The sequence below is a fragment of the Balaenoptera ricei genome, chromosome 9, assembly GCF_028023285.1.
Source record: "Balaenoptera ricei isolate mBalRic1 chromosome 9, mBalRic1.hap2, whole genome shotgun sequence".
Classification (NCBI taxonomy): domain Eukaryota; kingdom Metazoa; phylum Chordata; class Mammalia; order Artiodactyla; family Balaenopteridae; genus Balaenoptera; species Balaenoptera ricei.
In genome coordinates, this window is record NC_082647.1 from 43,423,507 (window position 1) to 43,446,418 (window position 22,912).

General features: G+C 44.9%; 1 protein-coding gene across 1 annotated transcript; it reads right to left on the bottom strand.

Moving 5' to 3' along the window:
• Window positions 1-21,651: 21,651 nt before the first annotated feature.
• Window positions 21,652-22,173, bottom strand: LOC132371460 (large ribosomal subunit protein P1). Its single transcript, XM_059932707.1, has one exon. It carries the CDS (start codon window positions 22,047-22,049, stop codon window positions 21,705-21,707), a length of 345 nt encoding a protein of 114 aa, XP_059788690.1. The 5' UTR covers window positions 22,050-22,173; the 3' UTR covers window positions 21,652-21,704.
• Between the last annotated feature and the right edge of the window lie 739 nt (window positions 22,174-22,912).

Sequence of the window (22,912 nt, forward strand, 5' to 3'; positions counted from 1 at the left end):
CCCAACACTCTGCCCTGTAGCAAGGAGTCCTGCAGGTGAACTGCAGCCTATCTATTATTTAAGCACTGTTGGCAATAACACTTTCAGTGATATTAGTAGGAACAATTATAAAGCACTTAATCTAGATATACAACTCCTTCAATGCACCTCAGGGTAGACATTATTATTCCCAGGCTACAGATGTGGAAACAGAGGTACAGAGAAGTACCTCGCACAGGGTTACACCATGGGTGATTAGGGAGAGAGGAGAATCTAGGTTAAATCCTTAGCACCTACCCTTGAAAAATTTCTTGAAAGATTATATATTTTTAAATAAAAATTATTCCTCTTACATCTATTTTTTTAAACCTTAGTATTATGCATGTTTGGAATTATCTGTAAACAGCCACATCTATCTGGAATTGCTGATTAACTCTAGATAGTGGGCCATATGCTTTCCTGTCCTGCCTCTTTGTGCACGTGTCTCTCCTGCTTGGGTTGTGGTCCCCTCCTCCTCCTCTTCTTCGCCCATGTGAATCTCTACTCTGGAAGCTTCCAGTAGCAATTTGCATATGCCTCTTTTAAAAATTTTTTAAATTAATTTTATTTTTTTACTGAAGTATAGTTGATTCACAATGTTATGTTCTTTCAGGTGTACAGCAAAGTGATTCAGATATATATATACATATATGATCTCTCTTTCTCTCTCTCTCTCTATATATATGTATATGTTCTTTTTCAGATTCTTTTCCCTTATAGGTTATTACAAAATATTGGGTATAGTTCCCTGTGCTGTATAGTAGGTCCTTATTGGTTATCTATTTTATATACAGTAGTGTGTATATGTTAATCCCAACCTCATAATTTATCCCTCCCTCCCCCCACCACCTTTCCCCTTTGGTAACCATGAGTTTGTTTTCTGTGTCTGTGGGTCTATTTCTGTTTTGCATATAAGTTAATTTGTATCATTTTTTTAGATTCCACATACAAGCAGTATCATATGATATTTGTCTTTCTCTGTCTGACTTACTTCAGTTAGTATGATAATCTCCAGGTCCATCCATGTTGCTGCATATGTCTCTTATAGGTGGCATGGACACATTTTCTGAGACAGTCTTGATTTCAAATATTTGGTCCTATTGTTATACTTTCTCACAGCTTGTGTCCAGACCATGGATTCTTGATTCAAAATATATGACCATGGTGTGTGTACAGTCCTTTTAATCTCTACTGAGAGTTTGGTTTTTTTTAACTGCATATGAGTCTCCCTTATGAGACAATGAGGTCCTAAGAGCAGAAGTCACATCTTACTCATGTTCATGCTGCAGCCCAGCTTAAATGATAAAGAGCATTGCATGGAATGGGCAGAGTTTGTCTTGCATCCATTTAGATATCAGTTCTCTTAATAGCATGTTCAGATTCCTTTTTCTCTCTCACCATCAAACCAGCTTGGTTGAAATGATAGAAACTCGCTCTGAGGCATCAGAGACTAATGCCGATTTTGTGTGGTACTTAATTTTCAATTGGCATCAAAGACCTCATCCAGAAGCATCCACATAGAAAAGGTCAGTGACTAGAATCCCATGTGTGTGAGGGCAAGTGCATATTAAAATGGGCAACCATGGTGAGTTCAGAGCAGAGGTACTGAACCAGGGGTGATTTTCCCCCTTTCTTTCCCCCTCAAAGCAATGTCTGAAGACATTCTTGGTTGTTGTAACTTGGGGAGGGACCTTCTACTGACATCTAGTGGGTAGAGGTGAGGGATCCTACAAAATATCCTACAGTTCACAAGACAGCCCCACAACAAAGAATTTTCCAGCCCAAAATGTCAATAGTTCTGAACTTGAGAAACTCAGGTTGAGAGGGTTTCGTATTGCTACTGTAGTAAATTTCCACAAACACAGCGGCTTAAAACAACACACATTTATTATATTATAGTTCTGGAGGTCAGAAATCTGAATGGGTCTCACTGGGCTAAAATCAAGGTGTCAGCAGGGCTACGTTCCTTCTGGAGGTTCTAAGGGAGAAAACATGTCCTTGCTTTTTCCAGCTTCTAGAGGCCACTCACATTTCTTGACTTGTTCCTCCTGCTCTCTTTCTTCAGCAATGTCAGGCCAAGTTCTCAGGTGCCATGCCTCGGGTTCTCCCTCTGCTGCCTCCCTCTTTCACTTAAGGACCCCTGTGATTATGATGGGTCTATCCAGATAAACCACGATAATCTCCCTATTTTCAGGTCATCTGATTAGCAACCTTAATTCCACCTGCAACCTTAATTCCTCTTTGCCCTGGAACCTTACATACTCATAGGTTTGGAAATTAGGATGTGGGTATCTTTGGGGGCCATTATTCTGCCTACCACAGAGGTCTGTCCATGTCCTGCAAGTATTGGCCACAACACAATCCTAAATCAAATGCATTTACTGGCTTTATCAAGACCAATTTTCAAGTCATTTAAGTAATGCCCAAATACCATGATATGATTTTAAAATAATTATGTGTGGAGGGCTCAAGATATATAATTGATTTCATTCCCCTTCAATTATAGTTACTTACTGATCAAGGCCTACCATATGACCTCCTATGGTATTATTTCCTGAGCTGTAGGACTTGTTAAGGGCTCTGGGCTCAGCTACACTGGCCTCCCAGTGTCAATACCTGGTAAGAGGTTTACGCACAAGGATCAATAGCCAAACGGAAATCAAGGTGCCTTTTCATTAAGTGCCAGATGCCACAACTCTCAGTGTAAAGATAGGAATCCAAGAGAGGCTTCACTCCTCTTCCCTGAAAATGTAAGACCTCAGCCTAAATTTCCTACCCAGTTACAGGCAGAGTGGAGGTGGAAGAGAAAGAACCCTGGCTGGGCCTGCCGAGAGACTGAGGCCCCGCCCAGGTCTGCCTGCCAAAGGACCCATCATTGTCTGCTCCCTTAGATCAACTTAGAAAATTAGGTTAAAAAAAAAACTAACGTGATCTTAGGTGGATATTGGAGAGTTAGATTACCCTTAGGAGGTATATTGGAATTTGGGGGCCTTCAGCAAAAGGGTTGAGGTTACCAGTGGCGGTACAGAATGGGCGGTGGAGAGAGTACTGGTATTGGAATCAGAAGGTTCTGTGTTCTGGTGCTGGCTCACCTCCGCCTGGGAAGGCTGCCTTATATAGCTTTCCAGGATCTAAGCCACTGTCCTGCCCCCTGCTGTCCTACAGCGTGGTGTTCCAGCCCCCTTCAAGCAGGGCAGGTGCATGCAAATTACTATTCCCTACAGAAAACGCACCTGCGGATCGGTGGTCATTATTTTAGGAACACAGTAGGAACATTGCTCTGATTCCAGGCACTCTCCAGCTTTTGATAGTAAGGCCTGAGTACCTGGCATGTCACAGAGGCTGTGGTGCTGTTGTTTCCTGGGTTGCCATGTGAGCCCAGAGAAATATTCTCCTTTGGAGCCAGTAATATGATTTATTTGAAAGAAAGTCTATAATGAACATGTGCTTCAAATGAAAGAATCAGGATGGTACTGCCAGAGTTCAGCCTGTTACGCTAATGCTCTGCAGGGTGGTAGCTTGAAATTGCTTTTATTAAGGGAATGGAACACAGAGTGGAGAAATGGAGCCTGCTGGCAGCCAGAGGTCTCCTATCTCTTCACTTTCGATTTGCAAGCATCTGGGATGCCAGCTGCGGTTGGCAGGGTGGTTTGCTGGTGCTGGCCTGGCAGGCTGACTGGGCCTGGAGAAGTGCCTTCCTTGCATCCCACGGTCTGCCTGAACTTGCTTTCCCCAGCTCTCTTTCTTCTCTCTGGATGAGAGTCAGGAAAGAAGAACAGACCCCATTGTCCCCACAGTGCCAGGGTGAGGCAGGTCACGCTTTAGTTAAGAGACCTGGTGACAGGTAGAATGGCTGTGTCCCACTGGCGCTAACATACACAATGCCGTCAGTGTGGAGGATTCCAACAGGCTCTGGGTGGACACTGGCCTACCACCTAGGTGGGTGACCTTGTTGGTAACATAAAAAGCATTTTACCAAGTGAGTGAGTGACACAGAGATGGCCTGGGGACCTCAGAAGGTGCGGATGTTGCCATTTGCAGCATATCTTGGCCCATGAAGTTTTGGAAAATGTCCAAAGCCCCCATGTGCTCCCATCAACCCTCCCTGCACTGTATGGAAGTGTATTCATCTCCTACAGCCACTGCAACAAATTAAATCAAATTTAGTGGCTTAAAACAACACACATCTATTCTTTTACAGTTCTGAAAGTCAGGAAGCTAAAACCAAGATCTTAGCAGGGCTGTGTTCCTTCTGGAGGCTTCAGAGGAGAATCTATTACCTTCTCTTTTTCAAAATCTAGAAGCCACCTGTATTCCACTCCACTCCAGCTTCTTGCTTCTGTCATCGCATCTCCTGCTACAGACTCTGAGCCTCCTGCGTCTCTCTTGTCAGGACCCTTGTGATTACATTGGGCATAATCTCCCCATCCAGGGATCCTTAACTTAATCATATCTGCAAAGTTCCCTATACTGTAAGGTAAAAGGTTCCAGGACTGAGAGCTGAACATCTTTGGAGGGCTATTCCTCAACCTACCGCAGGGGGACCACAGCTGGTGGTGGTGTGGGACGGGGAGACCACATCAAACCTTGCCCCATCCAGCCCAGCAGTGCCTCCTCCAGTGTGGCGGCGCCAGACACCATGTCAAAGGGCGGCTCTGGACCCCACTTGCTAGGATAGGCCTCCCCTAGCCCCTTTCCATGACCTCTCTCCTGAACCTGATGCTGCTCATCTTCACTCTGCTGGCAAGTGACCTTGCAGCTCCTTCTCTCCTTTCGGACTTTTTCTTCATCACTAGAGTGATCAGGTTGGGCCATTTCCTTTGTTCTATCCTTGGATTCTCTTATCCCCGTCCCACTTATCCTCCTTGTGGCCCCACTCAATTGAACATTTTCCCCAGAAAGCTTACCATGGCCCAAGAAGTTCTGTGAAGTTTGAGAACATTAACGTTACAACAGAAATGCAGAAATATACCATCTCTTGAAGCCAAAGATAAAATCTGAGGGTAGCATGTGGGAACAGGGATGAGGTCTCAGTGCTTCGGGCATGATGACCAAGGGCAGAGAAGAAGTAGAACCAGGGGGACAACCTGGGGGCAGGAAGCAGAGATTTGTCATAGGTGCGGGTGCCTCCAGGTGAGACCTGCTTAAGAAAGATCTGACAATGAATGAGAAACCCCCAGGGGATGCTGATGAGACCTCTGCTCAGGAAGTGTCGTCTCTGGGACAGAGGAGACAGTCACTGCTTAGGGCAGCTGGTGGGGGTGGGGGTGGGGTCCCAGGAGGACAGACTGTGAACCCAAGACAAGACCTGGACCAACCAGAGAAGATCAGGAACGTGGGAGGGTGAGTTTTCTCACTTATTAGTGGAATCCATCTTTTACCACATGTGTTAGTTTCCTGAGGCTGCTGTAACAAATTCCCCAAAACTTAGTGGCTTAAAAGAATAGAAATTTATTCTCTCACAGTTCTGGAGACCAGAAATCTGAAATCAGTATCAGTGGGCTGATATCAAGGCATAGGACTGTGCTCTCTCTGGGCGCTTTGGGGAGAATCTGTTCCTTGACTCTTCCAGCTTCTGGTGGCAGCCAGCTTTCCTTGACTTGTGGCTACTTCAATCTCTGTCTCTGTTTGACTTGTGGCTACTTCAATCTCTGCCTCTGACTTGTAGCTACGTCAATCTCTGCCTCTGTGGTCACATTGCCTCTCCTCTGCGTGTGATCTCTCACTGTGCTCTTTTATAAAGGCACTTGTAATCACATTTAGAGCCCATCCTGATAATCCAGGATAATCTTCCTATGTCAAAATCCTTACTTTAGTCATACCTACAATGATTCTTTTTCCTTAAAACATTTACAAGTTTCAGTAGTTAGAACCTGATATATTTGGGTGACCATTTTTCAACACATGACACCATCTTTACACCAGCCTTGTCAATGGCCATCAGCAAGGAAGGGGGATAGGTGACTGCATTTCCAGCCTCTCATCATAGCTGTGACCTTTGTAAAATCAATCACGAGGTGAGTGCCAATGATGATGACCCTGACATTCTTAGAGAAAAATGCACAGAACTTTCCCAGGCAAAGAAGACAGAGGATGTGTCTATGGACCTATGGCCTGGGCTCCTTCTTAAGTGCACCATGAAACCCTCAATGTACCAACTTCTTGACAGATGATGGAAGACAGATGACCTGTTCTAAGAATTCCTTTTCTTTGGTTCTCTTCTCTTCTAGTCACTGTTTTCAGAGATAGTATCATGGGAGGAAAAACTGTGGAAGCAACTGAAGACCCAATGCCATAGGCAACTCTTCTGTTGTAAACACAGGGCCCTCAGATCCAGATCCTACCAACTCCCAAGGCTTTTTTCCTCTCTCTCTCTCTCTTACTCTTTCTCCCTCTCCCTGCACATGGCTGAGTGGTAAGATTTTTAATAAGAATTTGTAATTGAAATACATCAATTCAAAGTCTCAGTATCAAAATTTGTTGCCCTTTCCCCCTCTATCTGACATTGGGAAAATCACTACCCCTTTCTAGACCTCAGTTTGCTCCCTTATAATTTGAAGGGAATGAACAGAGAGGGCAGAGGCAGGAAGGGATGTCTAATGTGAAAAAGACTGTATAAGGTAGTGGAGAAACTCAAGCTTGAGAACCAGGCAGCCCTGAGTTAGAAACCTGCCTCTGACACTCTGCTACTCAGGTGCTCTTGAGCAAGTTGCTTTCCCTTTCTGAGTCCCTGGCTCTTCATCTGTAAAATGAGAACGACAATTGGTGTGAGGATTGTTTATGGGTTGAATTGTACTACACAAAAAGAGATACTAAGTCCTAATCCCCAGTACCTGTGAAGGTGACCTTATTTGGGAATGGGGTTGGTGCTGCTGTAAGGTGTTAAGATGAAGTCATACTGGAGTAGGGGGACCCCTAATCCAACATGACTGGTGTCCTTATAAGAAGAGGAGAAGACACACAGGGAGAAGATAGTCATGTGACGATGGGGGGCAGAGATTGGAGTGGAGCATCTACAACCCAAGGAATGCCTGGGACTACCAGAAGCTGGAAGAGGTAAGGGAGGATCCTCCCCTGGAGGCTTCAGAGGGAACATGGCCCCGCCAACACCTTGATTTCAGACCTCTGGACTCCAAAACTGTGAGAGAATAAACCTCTGCTGTGTTAAGCCACTCATTTTATGGTTGTTTGTTATAGCAGGCCTAGGAAACTAATACAGTTGTCATGTCTACTCAGGCTCCTCTTGGCTGTGACAGTTTCTCAGACGTTCCTTGTTTTTGATAAACTTGGATTTTGCAGAGTGTCCTTCTAGTGGAATTTGTCTGATGATTTTCTCATGATTGCACTGGGGTTATGTATTTTGGGGAAGAAGACCAGAGGTAAAGTGACGTTCTAATCACATCATATCAAGGGTGCATACTATCAATATGATTTATGACTACTGGTGCTGACCTTCATCACCTGGCTGAGGTAGTGTTTGTCAGCTTTCTCTACCACAGAGAAAAAAGCTTATTCTCCTTTTTCGTACTGTGCTCTTTGGAAGGAAGTCACTATCTGCAGCCCACACTTAAGAGATGGGAAGTTATAATCCACATCCTTGAGGGTGAAATATCTACCAACCTTATTTAGAATTCTTCTGTGTGGAAGATTTGTCTCTTCTTCTCTATTTATTAATTTATTTAATTATTTTAATATGAATATGGACTCATGGATATTTATTCTACACTGTGGATTATGATCCAACATTATTTTGTTGTTCAAGTTGTTTCAGCTTGGCCATGGGGGCTCTTTCAGGTGGCTCCTGAGTCCTTTTGAGATACCCCCATCACTGTGGGGTTTTTTCCTTCCCAAGAACTCCCTTATTTCTGCCACTACAAGATGCTCCAGGCTCATCTTGTATATTTCCTGCCCTAGCCGTAGAATCAGCTCTGGATAAACCCTGGCTTTTTGAATTAGAGAATGGTATTAGAAATCACTGTGTGCTCACTGCTACTGGAGTGTCACAGCTTTTAGTCCCTCTTAGCTGACAGAGCAAGAAAATATATGTGGGTTTACTAATCAGCGTTTTTCTAGGTTGCTGTTGACCTTAGATTTGGTACTTCTTGGATTCCTCCTCTTCATATTCCTAATAGGAATAGAAATTGTTGGGTCCAGACAAAAGGGTCTATCAGCAGGACAAGTCTATTAAAATGCACATAATGAATGAGTCTGAATGGACTTTCTTTCTTTATCCTAATTATCCATGTTTGTCAAGTCTGTACCCTTATAGCCTCCCTAGTGTACCTCATAAGGTCCTACCTTGGGACTTAGACTTACGTTGTTCGTTTTACCTACCATGCCTGGCTGGCCCTTTACCTTCTACTTATCCAAATTTTCCCCATTTTTCTAGGTCCAACCTGGGTGGTTGCATGGGTGTGTTCCCATTATCATGATTCATCAAATTGTACATCTAGGATTCGCACAAATTTTTAAATGTTGGCTATACTTCAATAAAACGTTTACTTAAAAAGATACCTTTGATCTAGGTAGAAGACATCAATGACTTTGTTCCCATGAGGTTGTAAGTAAACTTCATGATACTAAAAATAAAACTTATTCTTATGCATCAGTTAAAATATATTTGTCTTTAAGAAACCCCATCTCAAGCTGGTTTAAACAAGGACTTTATTATCTCAGGTTACAGGAAGTTCTGAGGTAGGTGGACTTCAGGCACAGCTAATTTGGTGGCCCAGTGACGGCATTGAGGACCTAGGTCTGACTGTCTGGTCAGGCCCCCTGGGCGCTGACTGTGTCCTCAGTGCCAGCAGCCACATTGAAGCATCACTCCCAGACCTCTCAATACTCAGAGTGTCTCTTCCTGTGGCTCCCCCTAAAGAGCAAGGGAACCTTCTCAGCAGCTTCCGCCTCTCAAAAAAGTCTTCCCTTCACACCCCCTGAGTAAGAATTGAAAAAGGGAAGGGAAGAATCTTGGTATCTTTGTGTCAGTAACAAATGCTGTCACTCCTCCTAAGGAAGGAAAACTCTTTCAGGCAGGTGAACATATGAGGCTCACATTCCAGGGATTTTCCTCCTAACCGCCCTCAACAATTTATTTGTTGGCTCTTCTCTGCCATGTCTTCTGATATTGCTGGAATCTAGTTTGAGTGGCCATCACCTTCCGGACCTGCTAGAGGAGGTGGGCAGTGAAGGGTCAAGCAGTACCCGTTATGAAGGAGGTTGCACGCCCCTGGTGCCCTGGTGGTTATTATGGACCAGGAAGCAGCTTCAGCACCCCGACCAGGGCTGCATTGTTGGTAAAATAGACCCTAGACCTGGGCTCCTGGCCCAGGATTTTAGAGGTGGGCTCCGGGCCACAGAAGTGTTCCTTCAAAGTATTTAGCACAGTTCTAATTTTATATTTTTTGATGATTAATTGATTAATATCTTTCCCCCTACTATTCTGTAAATTCCCCAAGACTAAGGAACATGCCATCTATTTTGCTCAGCTTTGTACATCCAGCATCCAGAATAGCATCTGGAACACACGGGGTTCACCACTATTGCTTGAATCAGTGAATATGGTGGATAGGGTATAGGTTTTGAGATCAAACCAATATGGGTTCAGTGCCTAACCCAAGAGGACCTTTCAGTTTCCGGCTTTGACCAGGGCCATTTAACTTCTCTGAGCCTCCAAATCTCCATCTGTAAAACGAGGAGAACACTACCTACCCTTTAGGAGAGCTATGTGTTAAGCTCTCGCACATGTTAGTGTGTCCCTTATTTTTCACTCCCATGACCCCAAACACCCCACCAGACTGTTTCTTTAAAAATCAAATGGGGACCAAAGGCTTATCTCATAGAATGGTTATGGAAATTAAATAAAGTGAAATTTGTGAAAGAAGGTGCTATGTAAAAGTTGGTGCTAAAATTACGAGGGCCATCATTTAAAGAGGCAGGTAGAAGAGTCCTGAAGTCTGTGTCTACCTCACAAGATTTTCCAAAATACACAAACCTTCTTACCCTGCAATTGATTTTGCTCTGTGTCATTTAAAGACCTCAGTGGCATTTTTGAGGGTAGATTATGCAAAGCTGTATTGACTATTTTTTTAAATTTTTTTATTAGTTATCAATCCCAATCTCCCAATTCATCCCACCACCACCACCCCCGCCTCCCTGCTTTCCCCCATTGGTGTCCATATGTTTGTTCTCTACATCTGTGACTCTATTTCTGCCTTGCAAACTGGTTCATCTGTACCATTTTTCTAGATTCCACATATATGCGTTAACATACAATATTTGTTTTTCTCTTTCTGACTTACTTCACTCTGTATGACAGTCTCTAGGTCCATCCACATCTCTACAAGTGACCCAATTTCGTTCCTTTTTATGGCTGAGTAATATACCATTGTATATATGTACACATCTTCTTTATCCATTCGTCTGTTGATGGGCATTTAGGTTGCTTCCATGACCTGGCTATTGTAAATACTGCTGCGATGAACATTGGGGTGCATGTGTCTTTTTGAATGATGGTTTTCTCTGGGTATATGCCCAGTAGTGGGATTGCTGGGTCAGATGGTAGTTCTATTTTTAGTTTTTTAAGGAACCTCCATACTGTTCTCCATAGTGGCTGTATCAATTTACATTCCCACCAAGAGTGCAAGAGGGTTCCCTTTTCTCCACACCCTCTCCAGCATTTGTTGTTTGTAGATTTTTTGATGATGCCCATTCTAACTGGTGTGAGGAGATACCTCATTGTAGTTTTGAAATTAGTGATGTTGAGCAGCTTTTCATGTGCCTCTTGACCACCTGTGTGTCTTCTTTAGAGAAATGTCTATTTAGGTCTTTTGCCCATTTTTTGATTGGGTTGTTTGTTTTTGTATTGACTATATTAAAAAAAAATTTTGTATCCTTAATACTCTGGCATTTGGTGCCTTGATCTTGGAGAGACTGCCCCTCCCAGGGCCAGCTAATTCCTAAAAATAGCAAATGATTTCCCCAAGAGTGCACCTGTCATATACAAACCAACCAACCCAGAGCCCACATGTACGTCATCTCCTTTACGAAACTTGCACACAAGTCAGTATTCCTCCTGCCCTTAATCACCCTAGAGCCAGGTGCTAGACACCTAGAGACCACCCACACAGCCCAGAGCCTGCTGAAATTCTTCAAACTTTCCCATCCTAAGTTTACTCATTGTACCTACCCTGCCTGCCCCATCCCCTCTGGGGAAAACCCTAATAAACGCTCTGGGCCACGTTCTCTTGCCTCTTCTGCCTCCTAACCTACCCTGGTGCTTCTCATGTGGCCCTGCATGGCATGGCATGGTGTACCTCTTGTTTCTAGGGATCCGTGAGTATAAATTTCTTCTGTGACAGTCTTGCCTGTGTCATACCTGACTGAAGCAAACCTGGGTACATTTTAACACAGAAACAGACCCCAGGACCGAAAGCTCTGGGTGGGGGTGGGTGGAAGGGTGTGCGTATGTTGGAGGGAGGATAACAAAGAACCCCCTTCTCATCTTCAGAGAGGACATTCAGTGGCAGAGGCTACGTGGACAGTGGCCTCAGACCCTGGGAAGGGATTATGAATTTCATGCCGATGCACAGAAGACCATCTGCACTGCTCAGAAATAAGTGGAAAAAATATTATTTAATACCCTGGAGACTTAACTGGAATCGAATTTGCAGGAATTTCCAGTAAAAGGGTCAGAAAAGAAAACATTCTGTTGAGTATCTACATTGTGCTTGTGTCAGGGACACAACAGCCTCCCAAAGAAGGTACTATTTAGCCTCTTGTTACAAATGGTGAAACTGGGGCATGGAAGTCCGTTGCCCAGCTTGTAAGTGGTGAGGCTGGGACTGGGGCACATGTGTGTTGCTCCAAGGCCTCCCTGACCCTATCCGCGTGTTGTCTCTAGACCAGAGTGACGTCATCAGACATGCACACAGGGACAAGGGAGCCTGAGGTCACCCCCGTCCTTTGGGCAGTGGGGGTGGAGAACAGAAGTAAAGGAGAGAAAGGAATAAAGAAGAGAAAACCCTATAATCCTATCATCCTACCACCCAGATATCTATGCATCTACATATCTAATGTGTGTGTATTTGTAAAATTGGAAGTATACTGTTTATTATATACTACAAAACATATACATGCACACACACACACAAACAATTGGAGTTACACTATAATATTGGCATTTAACTACCTTTTGTTAACAGCATTTTACACAGTTGGATGGTAGTATTATTTTGCATAAATCAATACTTCTCAAGTTTGGCTGTGCTTCATAACAGCCTGAGGAGCTTAAACCTTTTTGTAAATTCCTGGGCTCTTTCCCACATGCTACTGTGTCAGAATTTCTAGGTTTGAACGCTGCAATTTCACAAGCCTCCCTGGTGGTTCTGACATAGCCCAGACTGCTGTGACCCATTTGCAGAACCACTGGTGTCCGTGTGCCGTCGTGAGCAGTAGGAAGTAGCAGAGGGCCCAGGACCACCTGCAGCACGTGGTGAGAGCAGAGGAGCCAGGAAGGCCCCGCTGGCTGAGCTTCTGCCTTTCTCCTTGAGGGCATCACGCAGTCAGCCTCCTGGAGCTGACATGGAAGAGAGGACTCCGGGAAAGAGGAAAGGCTTATCGAAATGAATACATGCCGGGGTCTTCCTATGTGTGACCTCATTTTGATAACGCCTCACAGGACATATAGCCCACCCCCCACCCTGTTTCTCACCTTCCAACTAATACCACCACAGGTGTCCTTCCCCCCACCCCTTTTTATTCTGTGAGCATCTCTGATCATTTCTTTCATCCTCTTCAACTCTTTCCCAAGGGCTGGACCCTGCTGCTGTGTCTGGGTCTGCTGAGGGGACAGTGGCATCATGGCCGACTCCAGCTGAGTGGCTTCCTCACAGCCTCACGGATGCCCCTCAGGTGTCAGCTCTAATCCTGTCCCTGGGGACTGAGCAAATCTTTAAGCCCTTGTGAGTAAACACACAGTCCCAGACCAGCAACAGTAATCTCACCTGGAAGTTTGTTAGAAATGCAGAATCCAAACCCGCATTTTCACAAGATCACAAGGGATTCCTATACACACTGAAGCTCTGTTCTAAGGGGTAACATCTTCTAAAGAGCATAGCTGCTTCCGGTGCCCTACACTCAAGGGCCTGATTTGAGGGGTGAGATCAGAGTCTGCAAGTTCAGGCAAGCCACTGAGAGGCCCAGTAAGGGCACCGGGACCTGCAGCTCCATCACTGGATTGGCCTGGAGATCCCCAAGTTTAAGGTGAGGAATCAAGCCATTCTCCAAGAGGGTGTCAAGCCCCAGCACTTCCTGGAGGCCTCCAGCTGTGCTGGCTCATGCCCTTGGTGACACCTGGCTGCTATTGTTAGGGAAGAATAAGGACCAGCAGGGACAGTGGCACTGCAGATACTGACTAAAGAGGCGAGGCTCCTATCTGTATTTGGAATGACAGGCCAGATTCTGTTTTGGAAAGAAACAATGGCTCTTTCTTCACTAGATGTTACAGGATTTCAATGGCAGGAACCAGCCAGATAGGCGAGGGGATGATTAAGAGACAAAATGCAAGGTATTGTGTGTACACCACACTTAGTCCAGCCCTGAAAGCATTATTGTAACAGCCTTTGTTCACATAGCCCCTGCCTGGGCCCTACCACCTTCCTCAGAAATACTGTAGGCCTTGGACATGCCGAGGTCTATTCACCTCTTCTCCAGAAAATGAGGGTGAATCTACAGCAAACTCTGATGGAGTCTTGGGAGGGGGAGTGGGGAGGGGGAGATGAAGGGGCAAAGGACATGTGGACAAAAGAAGGTGACAGTGAGGGTTGGTTAGGTCATAGACCACAGCAGATCAAGGAAGAGATGTTGGGAGCCAGATCAGTAAATGTTGTACTGGGGCTTTGAGGAGAAGAGAGAAAGAAGAGGGCAGATGAGGGCAGGGAAATATCACCACTGGTTCACACCATGAGACAGGATATCAGAAAGCCCGAGTTCAAACCCCACACGCCTTAGGGCTATGTGGCTTGGACATTTTGCGTGCCCTTTTTGAGTCTCATTTTCCTCATGTCTAAAGTGCAGATACTGACATGTGCCTCTTGAGGGGATGTGACAATGAAATTAAATGAAATGGAGCATGAGAAAGTAGCATACTTGGCACAAAAATCATGAGTTCTAGTTCAGAAAGATGTCGCTTTCTGTTGCCTGTCGACTAATACACACCACCACCCCCAGCCCTGCCATTTTCACCCTCTAAGAAAGGTTCAAGTTGTGATTCCAAAAAGCAGTGTGTGGGGAGGGCGCGAGGCAAGTCTGGTAGTAGTTAGAAGGCTATGGCAATTATCCTAGTGGTAGTTAATTATGGTCTGAGCTAAGGCGGGGCGTGTTGGAATGGAGAAAAGGCAGCGATTTTAAACAGGATCTGATGTCACCAAATTTGCATTTTAGAATAATCACTTTCAAGCACTCTGAATGACTGGGCCTGTGTTTTCTCCCCTTGAATTGTTTTATTGTTTCACTTGAATTGTTTTACTGTCCAATCCCTGTTTCACTGATTCTTGCCCTCACCTGGTAACGAAGGACAATTCCTTCCTTGCAGTTTCCAGAGAGTGTTGTTCAGGAACAGTTCTGTCCGCTATCATACTGGGTCCTGGGTCAGCCCTGTTTTGGAGGGTGGCAAGGTGGACAGTCTTCTTTCCGTGGTCATTATGGGACTCGCTTCCTCAGAACCCTGGCCCGAAATGCTGCGCAGAGTGAGCTTTCCTGTGAGGTCTTTCCAGTTCCTCACGAGAGGTTCGTCTCAGCTCCACCTGGAGCCACTGCTTCCTTCAAACAGGCTTGGTGTTGCCGCCGGGGCCCCTCGTCGTCTGGCCGTCCCCACCCAGGCCTTTGGCAATGTGAGGAGTGGCGGTACCTCTTTCCCCATCTATATTCTATTTTGACGGTACTGGAGGGGGGACAAAGCAGCCCTGATGGGTTTAAACTGGAGTTGCTGAGGTGGCAAGCACAGTGCCGGATACCACAGGACTCCCAGTTGCTCTCCTCTGAAGAACCAGGCCTGTGTTACCGGGCCGTGCTGGGCACCCAGCTCTTCCCTTTAGCGGGAGTTCACTCTCTCTCATGCCAAGAGCAGGCTCACCCCCACCCACCTCCTAGACAAGCGCAGATGCTGCTGTGTCCCAGAGGTGGGCCCTGCTAGGGTTGACGCTGGTTGTCTAGTGCAGCTGTATGTTCAGATCTCATCCCTTCCTTTGACTTGGGGGATTACCCTCTGCTGAGGGACCTTCAACTCTCATTGGTCAGGGATGCTGAAATTCCCAGTCTCAGTGTTCTCCCCAGCTAGGTCAGAGCTACTCAGAGACGGATGAGCCAGGCAGGCATAAGGGAGTGCGGGGAGGTGCTGGCTGGGGGATGCTGAGGGGAGGTGCCGAGGGGTACTGCCGCCTCATCTCTCCCTAGCTTTCTAGTGGAGGATGATGAGGGGTTCCAGACTCCAGCTTGCTGTTACTTCTGGCATACCCCCTGAAACCTGCCGACTTCTTGCTCTTTAATAAAGGAAATTCACCAGAGGTTTATCTAATAGTATTCTAATGTACACCAGATTATTTGGCTACTTGGCTAGTTTGAACTGTCCGTCAAATTCATCTCATTTGATGGCCTCACTAACTTCTTTATTTTGGGGGCAGAAGATTGAGATAATTCAATATATTATAGCTTCCCATGTTATACATTTTAAAGATTGGGAGTTTTTTTTTTTTTGGCTGCACCACACGGCATGAGGGATCTTTAGTTCCCCGGCCAGGGATCGAATCAGTGCCCCCTGCAATGGAAGCGCAGAGTATTAACCACTGGACCACCAGGGAAGTCCCAAGATTGGAAACTTTTAATAAAACTGACGGGCTTTCTCCATCTGGGGTAGACGTGCCTCATTAGTTTATTCATTCCACAGATTTCAAAGTGTCTCCTTTTCATATCTGAACTCCCTTATTGGATGTGAGACTATGCACACGCACAAAGTCCAGCACCACGATGTCCTTGAAGAAACCTCCTTTGTTTCCCCATGTGGCCTGGAGAATTCTTCTTGCTGTGATGTCTTCTTCTTTACCCTAAACTCTGAGCCTCATAATAACCTAAAGAATAAAGCAAAGATTCACCTACTTATTCTCCTTTCTTCCCAAAGTGCCGATCTTGCCAAACTCTCTATTATTTATTCACAACTTCTTCCCAAAGCTAGTTGCTCGAGCCACCTGACAGGTAGGTAGGAAGAAGCTCACATGTTCATGGTCTTCTAGGGGATCGCTCATCACAGTCTGATAACATTTATGGAAATGAATTGTTCTAGTCAGGCAAGGCACAGTGATGCACTCAAGTTAAGTCAAGGAAAAAAGGGTTATTATAAGGACAGATGTAGAAGGAACTGAACAACCGTCAGATTCAAGATACCGCCATGGATGGGTTCCTCCAAACTGTGTCCTCTCCCTCTCTTTCTTTCTCTCGGGCCTCCCTCCCCCCTCCTCTCTCCATTTGCATTTCTCTGTACAACTACCCCATTGTCCTTTCTCTATCAGTCAACTTCCTCTGCTTACTCATGGGTCCTGCTGTCTTATGGGCTTGAAAGTGTCCATTGTGACCTCTCCCATTTGAATCATATGAAATTTAGGTTTCAGTTCCCACTAAATGACTCAGTCTCTTGTCCATAGTATGCTGACCAGTCTGTGGATGAGCCCCCATGGATTGGGGGTCTACCTTGGTCTAATCCGCTTTGATCAGGAGGTGCTAGGCCACATGGGACCAAACGTTGGCCTGAGTATTAAAGGCTGTGCAGGACAGTGTCCTTCAGAAAAGACTGTGGATGTGGTAGGCACACTAAAGGGAGCCCAGGCCGGCATTATTCCTGCTATGGTGAGGATCTGAGCTTTTCTGTCTCCATTTCAAGCAAAGGAAGGTGATCTCCAGGGCAGGTGGACTCTGAGGCAGGGAGTTGCTGAGGGCACAAACTTCCCTCAGAAAAAGCCTGGTAATTTGTAAGTAAATGCCACTATTCTTTAAAAAAAACAATAAAAGAATGTGCTAAGGATCTCCTGTTATGTCTACTAAGAATGACCCTTTGTGGACTCTGAAATTGGGAGCAGGTAGAGTGGCAGGTCAAGAAGGGTTGTTTCTCCTTTAACTTTCACCCAACTTTGTCCAACGAGGACTATTTGGCTGGCTTTCCGTGGGCTAGTCACAAGAGAGAAGCAAATGTAGTTCTCTATTTTATACCTAAGGAAGTTAGGAGGGGGTGTGTCTTGAGAAAGAGCTAACTGAATCTGGATGGGGAGCAAAGGAAAGATTGTTGGAGGTCAAAACAGGGGGGGCACAAAAAGAAAACACTCTTTTGGTGGGGAGATAGATCCTTCCCTGGGAAGGTGTGATCATCTTAGTCTCTGGAAAGAGGACCCCTCAGTCCTACCTGGTGGAGCTTAATCTGATTGGTTTGAATGTGGGAAGATGATACTGAGCATGCTCAGCTCAGCTCCACTCTCTTCCTCCTGGGCTTGGGCTGTCCACAGGGTACAGAAGTTTTCTTCTGCTCCTTTGTGTCTCCCCTGCACAGCTAACTCCCTGCTGTAGGAAAACCTATCCTGGGTCAGTGCTTCCAGGAACCTGGTGGGTATATCAGGCAGGGTAACCTAAGTGCTGCAAGAAACAACTTCTGGAAATTGCTTAGCTTCACCCTTTTCTAAGTTCTCAGAGCTCTTTCCATTCAGCTTGCAGATGGAGTTGGGAAGAGCATGAGAAATACTCATGGGAAGTTTTTATGGATCATGCTAAAAGGGAGCACATAAGGGTGTTGTTTTAATTTCCCTTCTGTCATCTTTTGTTTTATTTTATAATCTGTTCAAAGCTCTCATGGGAAGAGAGAGGCTATTTTTGGACCCCTCAACTCCAACATTTGGTGCAGGTCCTTGGAACATTGAGGAATAAAACATAGGAGTTGAATAACAAATTGGGAGGGAATTGGACTCTAATTTTCCTAGAACCTTAAATCACAAGGGGAAGAGAATATGATTTTGGACCTTAAACCCTTTGGACTTTAATATCTTTGGACTTTAACTTAATCATTGACTTTAATCATTGAAATTTAATTTCTTCCCAGAAAATTCATGGTGAGACGGGGTTGATACTCAAACTTGGAACATCTTGTAATTGGTATTTTATTGCTGGAGTATATTACCGTCATTTAATTTCTTTGTAAAACATATAATGATCTATATTTAGAGTGACAATATAATTTATCACCCAAACTAGGATAGTTTTGAGAGAGAAAGGAGGCTCTATTAATAATTATGCTGGGACAACAGGCATAAACCTATACTGTTTGGATCGAACTGGGCTGTACAGTCACTCTAGCTATATTGGACAATGTGGAGAGACATCATTAGGAAAGAGAAATGGAATAGGGAATTAATTTCCAGCAATGTAAAGATTTAATTAATGGAGATTTTCTGACTCATGTAGGAACCCTCTGGGGATCAGTTCTAACTTGTCCACCAGTGGTCCCAGGAGGATCCACAAAGGAGCTGTACCAGTCAGGGGCCATCCAAGGGAAAGAGCAGCTACCATCCCTCAGACTGGGGGAACAAAAGGAAAGACATGGAGTTACCCTACGAGTTCAGAGGAGGGCCCCCAGGGCAGATGCTGGGATTCTTGGAGCAAGCTCTATGCACCCGAGGAGAAGTGTGGTCTGAATCCTGCTAGTAACTCTGAGGAGATGATGAAGCTGATGATTGGAATACAAGAAAGAAGCCCCTCATACTCCCCAAAATGTGTTCTTTTTTTACAGTATCCTGCCCATCTCCCTTTGGTGGACCCTACCTAACAAGAAACAACTGTCAAAGGAATTGGGAAATGTGGTTTGCAGAGTCCCCGCCCCAGCTTCAGCATCAAAAGTGGAGTGGAGGGTGGGCTTGGCGCTGAGAAACAGTAAGGACATAAAGGGCCCAGATGCTGTGGATGGTATTGGGGGAGTGTCTGATGAAAGAGGAGTAGAAAGGTCTTGATAGGACTTCTGGTCTCCTCATCTGAGGATCACCACAGCCCTGGTTGACCATAGGCTAAATAGTTAAAGCACAAAGGGGTTGAGAACAAACAACTGGGGAAAGTCGATGGTGGGTGATGCTTCTTCATTTCTGATGTTTCCTTTCATGTGGAGATGCCACATTTTCAACTTTTATTTGCTCTTCAATCGCCCAAAGGGGAAGGAATGGCCTAATCTGCGTCAGGAATTTGGAGAGAATAAACTGGGCATGCTCAGCTCAGCCCTCCTCCTCTCTTGGGTGCAGGCTGGTTGCAGGATGCTGATGTTCTTCTCTGCCCCTTCTTCTGTAAATCTTACTAGTTCACTAATATTTATTGACACCTACTCTATCCCAGGCACTGTTCTGGTCCTGAGGATATAGCAGTGAACAAAATAGACAAAGATACTTGTCTCATGGGAGATGCAGGCAATAAGCAATAAACATAATCAATAAGTACATTATATAGTGTATTGGGAGGTGATAAATGCTGGTGCAAAGAAAAACACAGAACGGTGTGAGAGATCTGGATTGTGGGGTTGGCAGCTGCAGTATTAAAGAATGTGGTCTGGGTAGGCTCACCTAGCAAGTGCATTGAGCAAATGAGGAGAGCCATTTGTCTGCCCACACTCAGAACCCTGTAAACACCACAGCTTTTGAGGTGAATACTGGCCAGTCTGTTTCTCAGTCCAAGCACCACTTGTCCCCAGTCCTGGACACGCCCTGAGTATCTTGTTTGAGTAGGACTATGGGCTGTGGCTCCCAGCAGAGACAGGTTTAATCACTAGGTTTACCTGTTGAGGTGTCGTCTTGGAGCAAAGCCTCAATCATAATTGCCTATAATTAGTGCTTTACCCAGCTTTGCAAACAGAGGCATGTGGTCCATTAGCCTACCCACCTCACCCTGCCTCAGTTTTGCAGCCAAGACAGCAGTATTAAAGCAATAGCTATTGCTATTGGCAAACAAATGTGCACACTGTTTTTCTTTAAGGCAGCAGTCTTCAAAGTGTGGTCCAGATCCTGGTGGGTGGAGAGTACCTTTCAGGGAGGGTCTGTGAGATCAAAACTATTTTCATAGTAGCACTAGAACGTTTTTTGCCTTTTTCATTTTCATTCTCTCATGTGTACAGTGGAATTTTCCAGAGGTTACATGGCATGGAATAGCACAACAGATTGAGTGCAGAAGCAGATTAAAATACTTCTTTTTTCCCTAACTACATATTTGTGTGAAGCCTGATTTTCTTTATATATTTCTATCAAAACAACATATTGCCACAGATTGAATGCAGATCTGAAAATCCAGCTGTCTTCTATCAAGCCAAACTTAAAGAGATTTGCAAAAAGTTAAAACAAGTCACTCTTCTCGCTAAATTTTTTTTTGAAGGGGGAAATACAGTTACTTTCCATATAGGAGATATTTATGTTAATATGTAATAAGTTTATTATTGTTATTTATAAATGAATTCATAAGTAAATATTAAATATTTCCCCCCTTTAAATTTTAATGCAGTAAATATCTGTGGGTATAATCCACATAAACAAGCATAAAGGGGTCCTGAGATCAAAAAGTTAAGAAAGGCTGCTGTCAAGGGCTTCAATGTGATACCCCATTTGCATGTTGTTACGGCCCCCAAAACATCCCTTCAGAGGCATCCTTCCTTGTTCCCAGACATCACATAAACTTGTGGCCATACTTCCCCACTTGACTTTCTTTTGGGGTATCTACCTGCATGCAGAACTACTTTATACTAAGGTCTGTCTTCTTGGGTTGGGGGGGAACAGCATTTAGTTCAGAGTGGAGGGAAGAAATTAGAGTTGTCCTGGGTTTACCTAACAGATATCTGGAGAGTTGCAAGGTGATCAAGTTGGACTCTTAGAAGAACATTTGTCCTCAGGTTGGACCCAGGGCAACTGGACAGAGGTAAGGAAAGGTGGCCCACACATTTCGTGGCCATGAGGAACTTGGGCTCTAATGACCCGGCATGCTTTTGAGTGCTGGCTCCTCAGTACTGGCCCATTGAAGAGCTGCACCAGAACCCCCTGCACCAGAATCATCTGAGTTGCTTGCTGTACATATGGATTTCCAGGCTCTACCCAGAAACCAGTGAATCAGAATGGGGTTGGGGATCTCAAAATCTGTACTTTTTTTCTAACCCCTTGGGTGATTCTGTGATGCAGCCAGATTTGGGACCATTTGATCAGCCTTCTTAAACCCTGTCAAATCGTTATAGAGATGAATTACATGATTTTGGCCCCAAATATTTCTTCTAGCCCCCTCCTGCAGGCCCAAAGTACCTACTTTTTAGCAATTAGTTCTTTGGGGATAGGTAACACCACCTCAAATGTTCCCTATTTACATGATATCCTATCTGGAGGAATGCTGATTCAGCTGTGATCTGGGAATAACATAGCAGGTGTATTATCTATCTGCTATACATGAGGGATGAGAAAGGGCAGAAGGGATGGAGACAAGGAAGAGTAGACTCTTTGTAAGTACATGGGAGGCTAGGAGTAAAAACTTCAGGACTCAAGGACCCCTCAATAGGCAACAAGAGAACAGAAGCTAGTTATTGATTTCTTTTTTTTTTTTTTTTTTTAAAGAGCTCAGCTTTTTATTGAACGTGCTACTAAAGAGGTTTAGTCAAAAAGACCAAAGCCCATGTCATCATCAGACTCTTCAGATTCTTCTTTCTTTGCTTCCACTTTCTTCTCCTCAGCTGGGGCAGCAGTGGTGGAGGGGGCAGGACCTCCTGCTGGTGCAGCACCAGCTGCTGGGGCAGGTCCACCTGCCCCCACATTGCAGATGAGGCTCCCGATGTTGACATTGGCCAAAGCCTTTGCAAACAAGCCTGGCCAGAAAGGTTCAACATTTACACCGGCTGCTTTAATGAGGGCATTGATCTTATCCTCCGTGACCGTCACCTCATCGTCGTGCAGGATGAGGGCTGAGTAGATGCAGGCGAGCTCCGAGACGGAGGCCATGGTGCGGACGAGTGCTAGGCAGGGTCTGCCGGGCGCGGTGCTAGTCGCCGGATGAAGTGAGGATCTCACCCCAACGCGGCCTTAGCTTCCTCGGAAGGACCGAGCACCTTAGCGGAAACTGAGGAAAAGGACTAGTTATTGATTTCTGCTGAACTGACACCCAAGGCTCTGCAGAGGAGCCAAGATATATTTCTGCAGATTTTGAAAAATGTTGGCATCAAACATTCCTATTACTGGATGCTAATGATACATGCTGGCTCGGAGGCAGAGAAGGAACCCAGAAGGATCTTTCAGCCATCTCATCTGTGCTGTTTCTTGTATGTAACTGAGACCCAATTGATCACCTCTCTGTTTCCAGTCTGGCTCCCTTCTCTGCACAGCTTCCAGAATACTGGTCCTAAAAGGCTTTTAAAAAATACTGTCTTAGAAACTCTTTTTATTGTGCAATGTAACACACATTCATAAAAGTGCACAAAACGTAAACATATCGCTTAATGAGTAATTAGAAAGTGAACACCCAGAGCAAGAAGTAGAACCCTGCCAGCCTCTTCTCTGCAGGCTCCCTCCTAAGCACAGCTCTTCCCTCCCCACAAAGGTGCCCCAATCTTGGCTTTTATAAAAAGTAGTTTCCTTGCTTCGCTTTAGAATTTTATCGTCCATGGGTGCGTTCCCAAATACAATAGTGTAATTTGGCTGTTTTTGAATTTTATATAAATGAAATCATGTAGTATCTTTTGGTATCTATCTTCTTTACTTTTATATTATGTTTTTAAAGAATGTTTCATGTTGTGGCAGGCAGCTAACGTGGGAGTTTTGGTCATTTTTGCTGCTGCAAAGTAGTCTATTGTATGAAATATACCACA

Excerpts from the sequence above, each read along its gene's own strand:
- LOC132371460 (XM_059932707.1), bottom strand. The coding sequence starts at position 22,049 with ATGGCCTCCGTCTCGGAGCTCGCCTGCATCTACTCAGCCCTCATCCTG.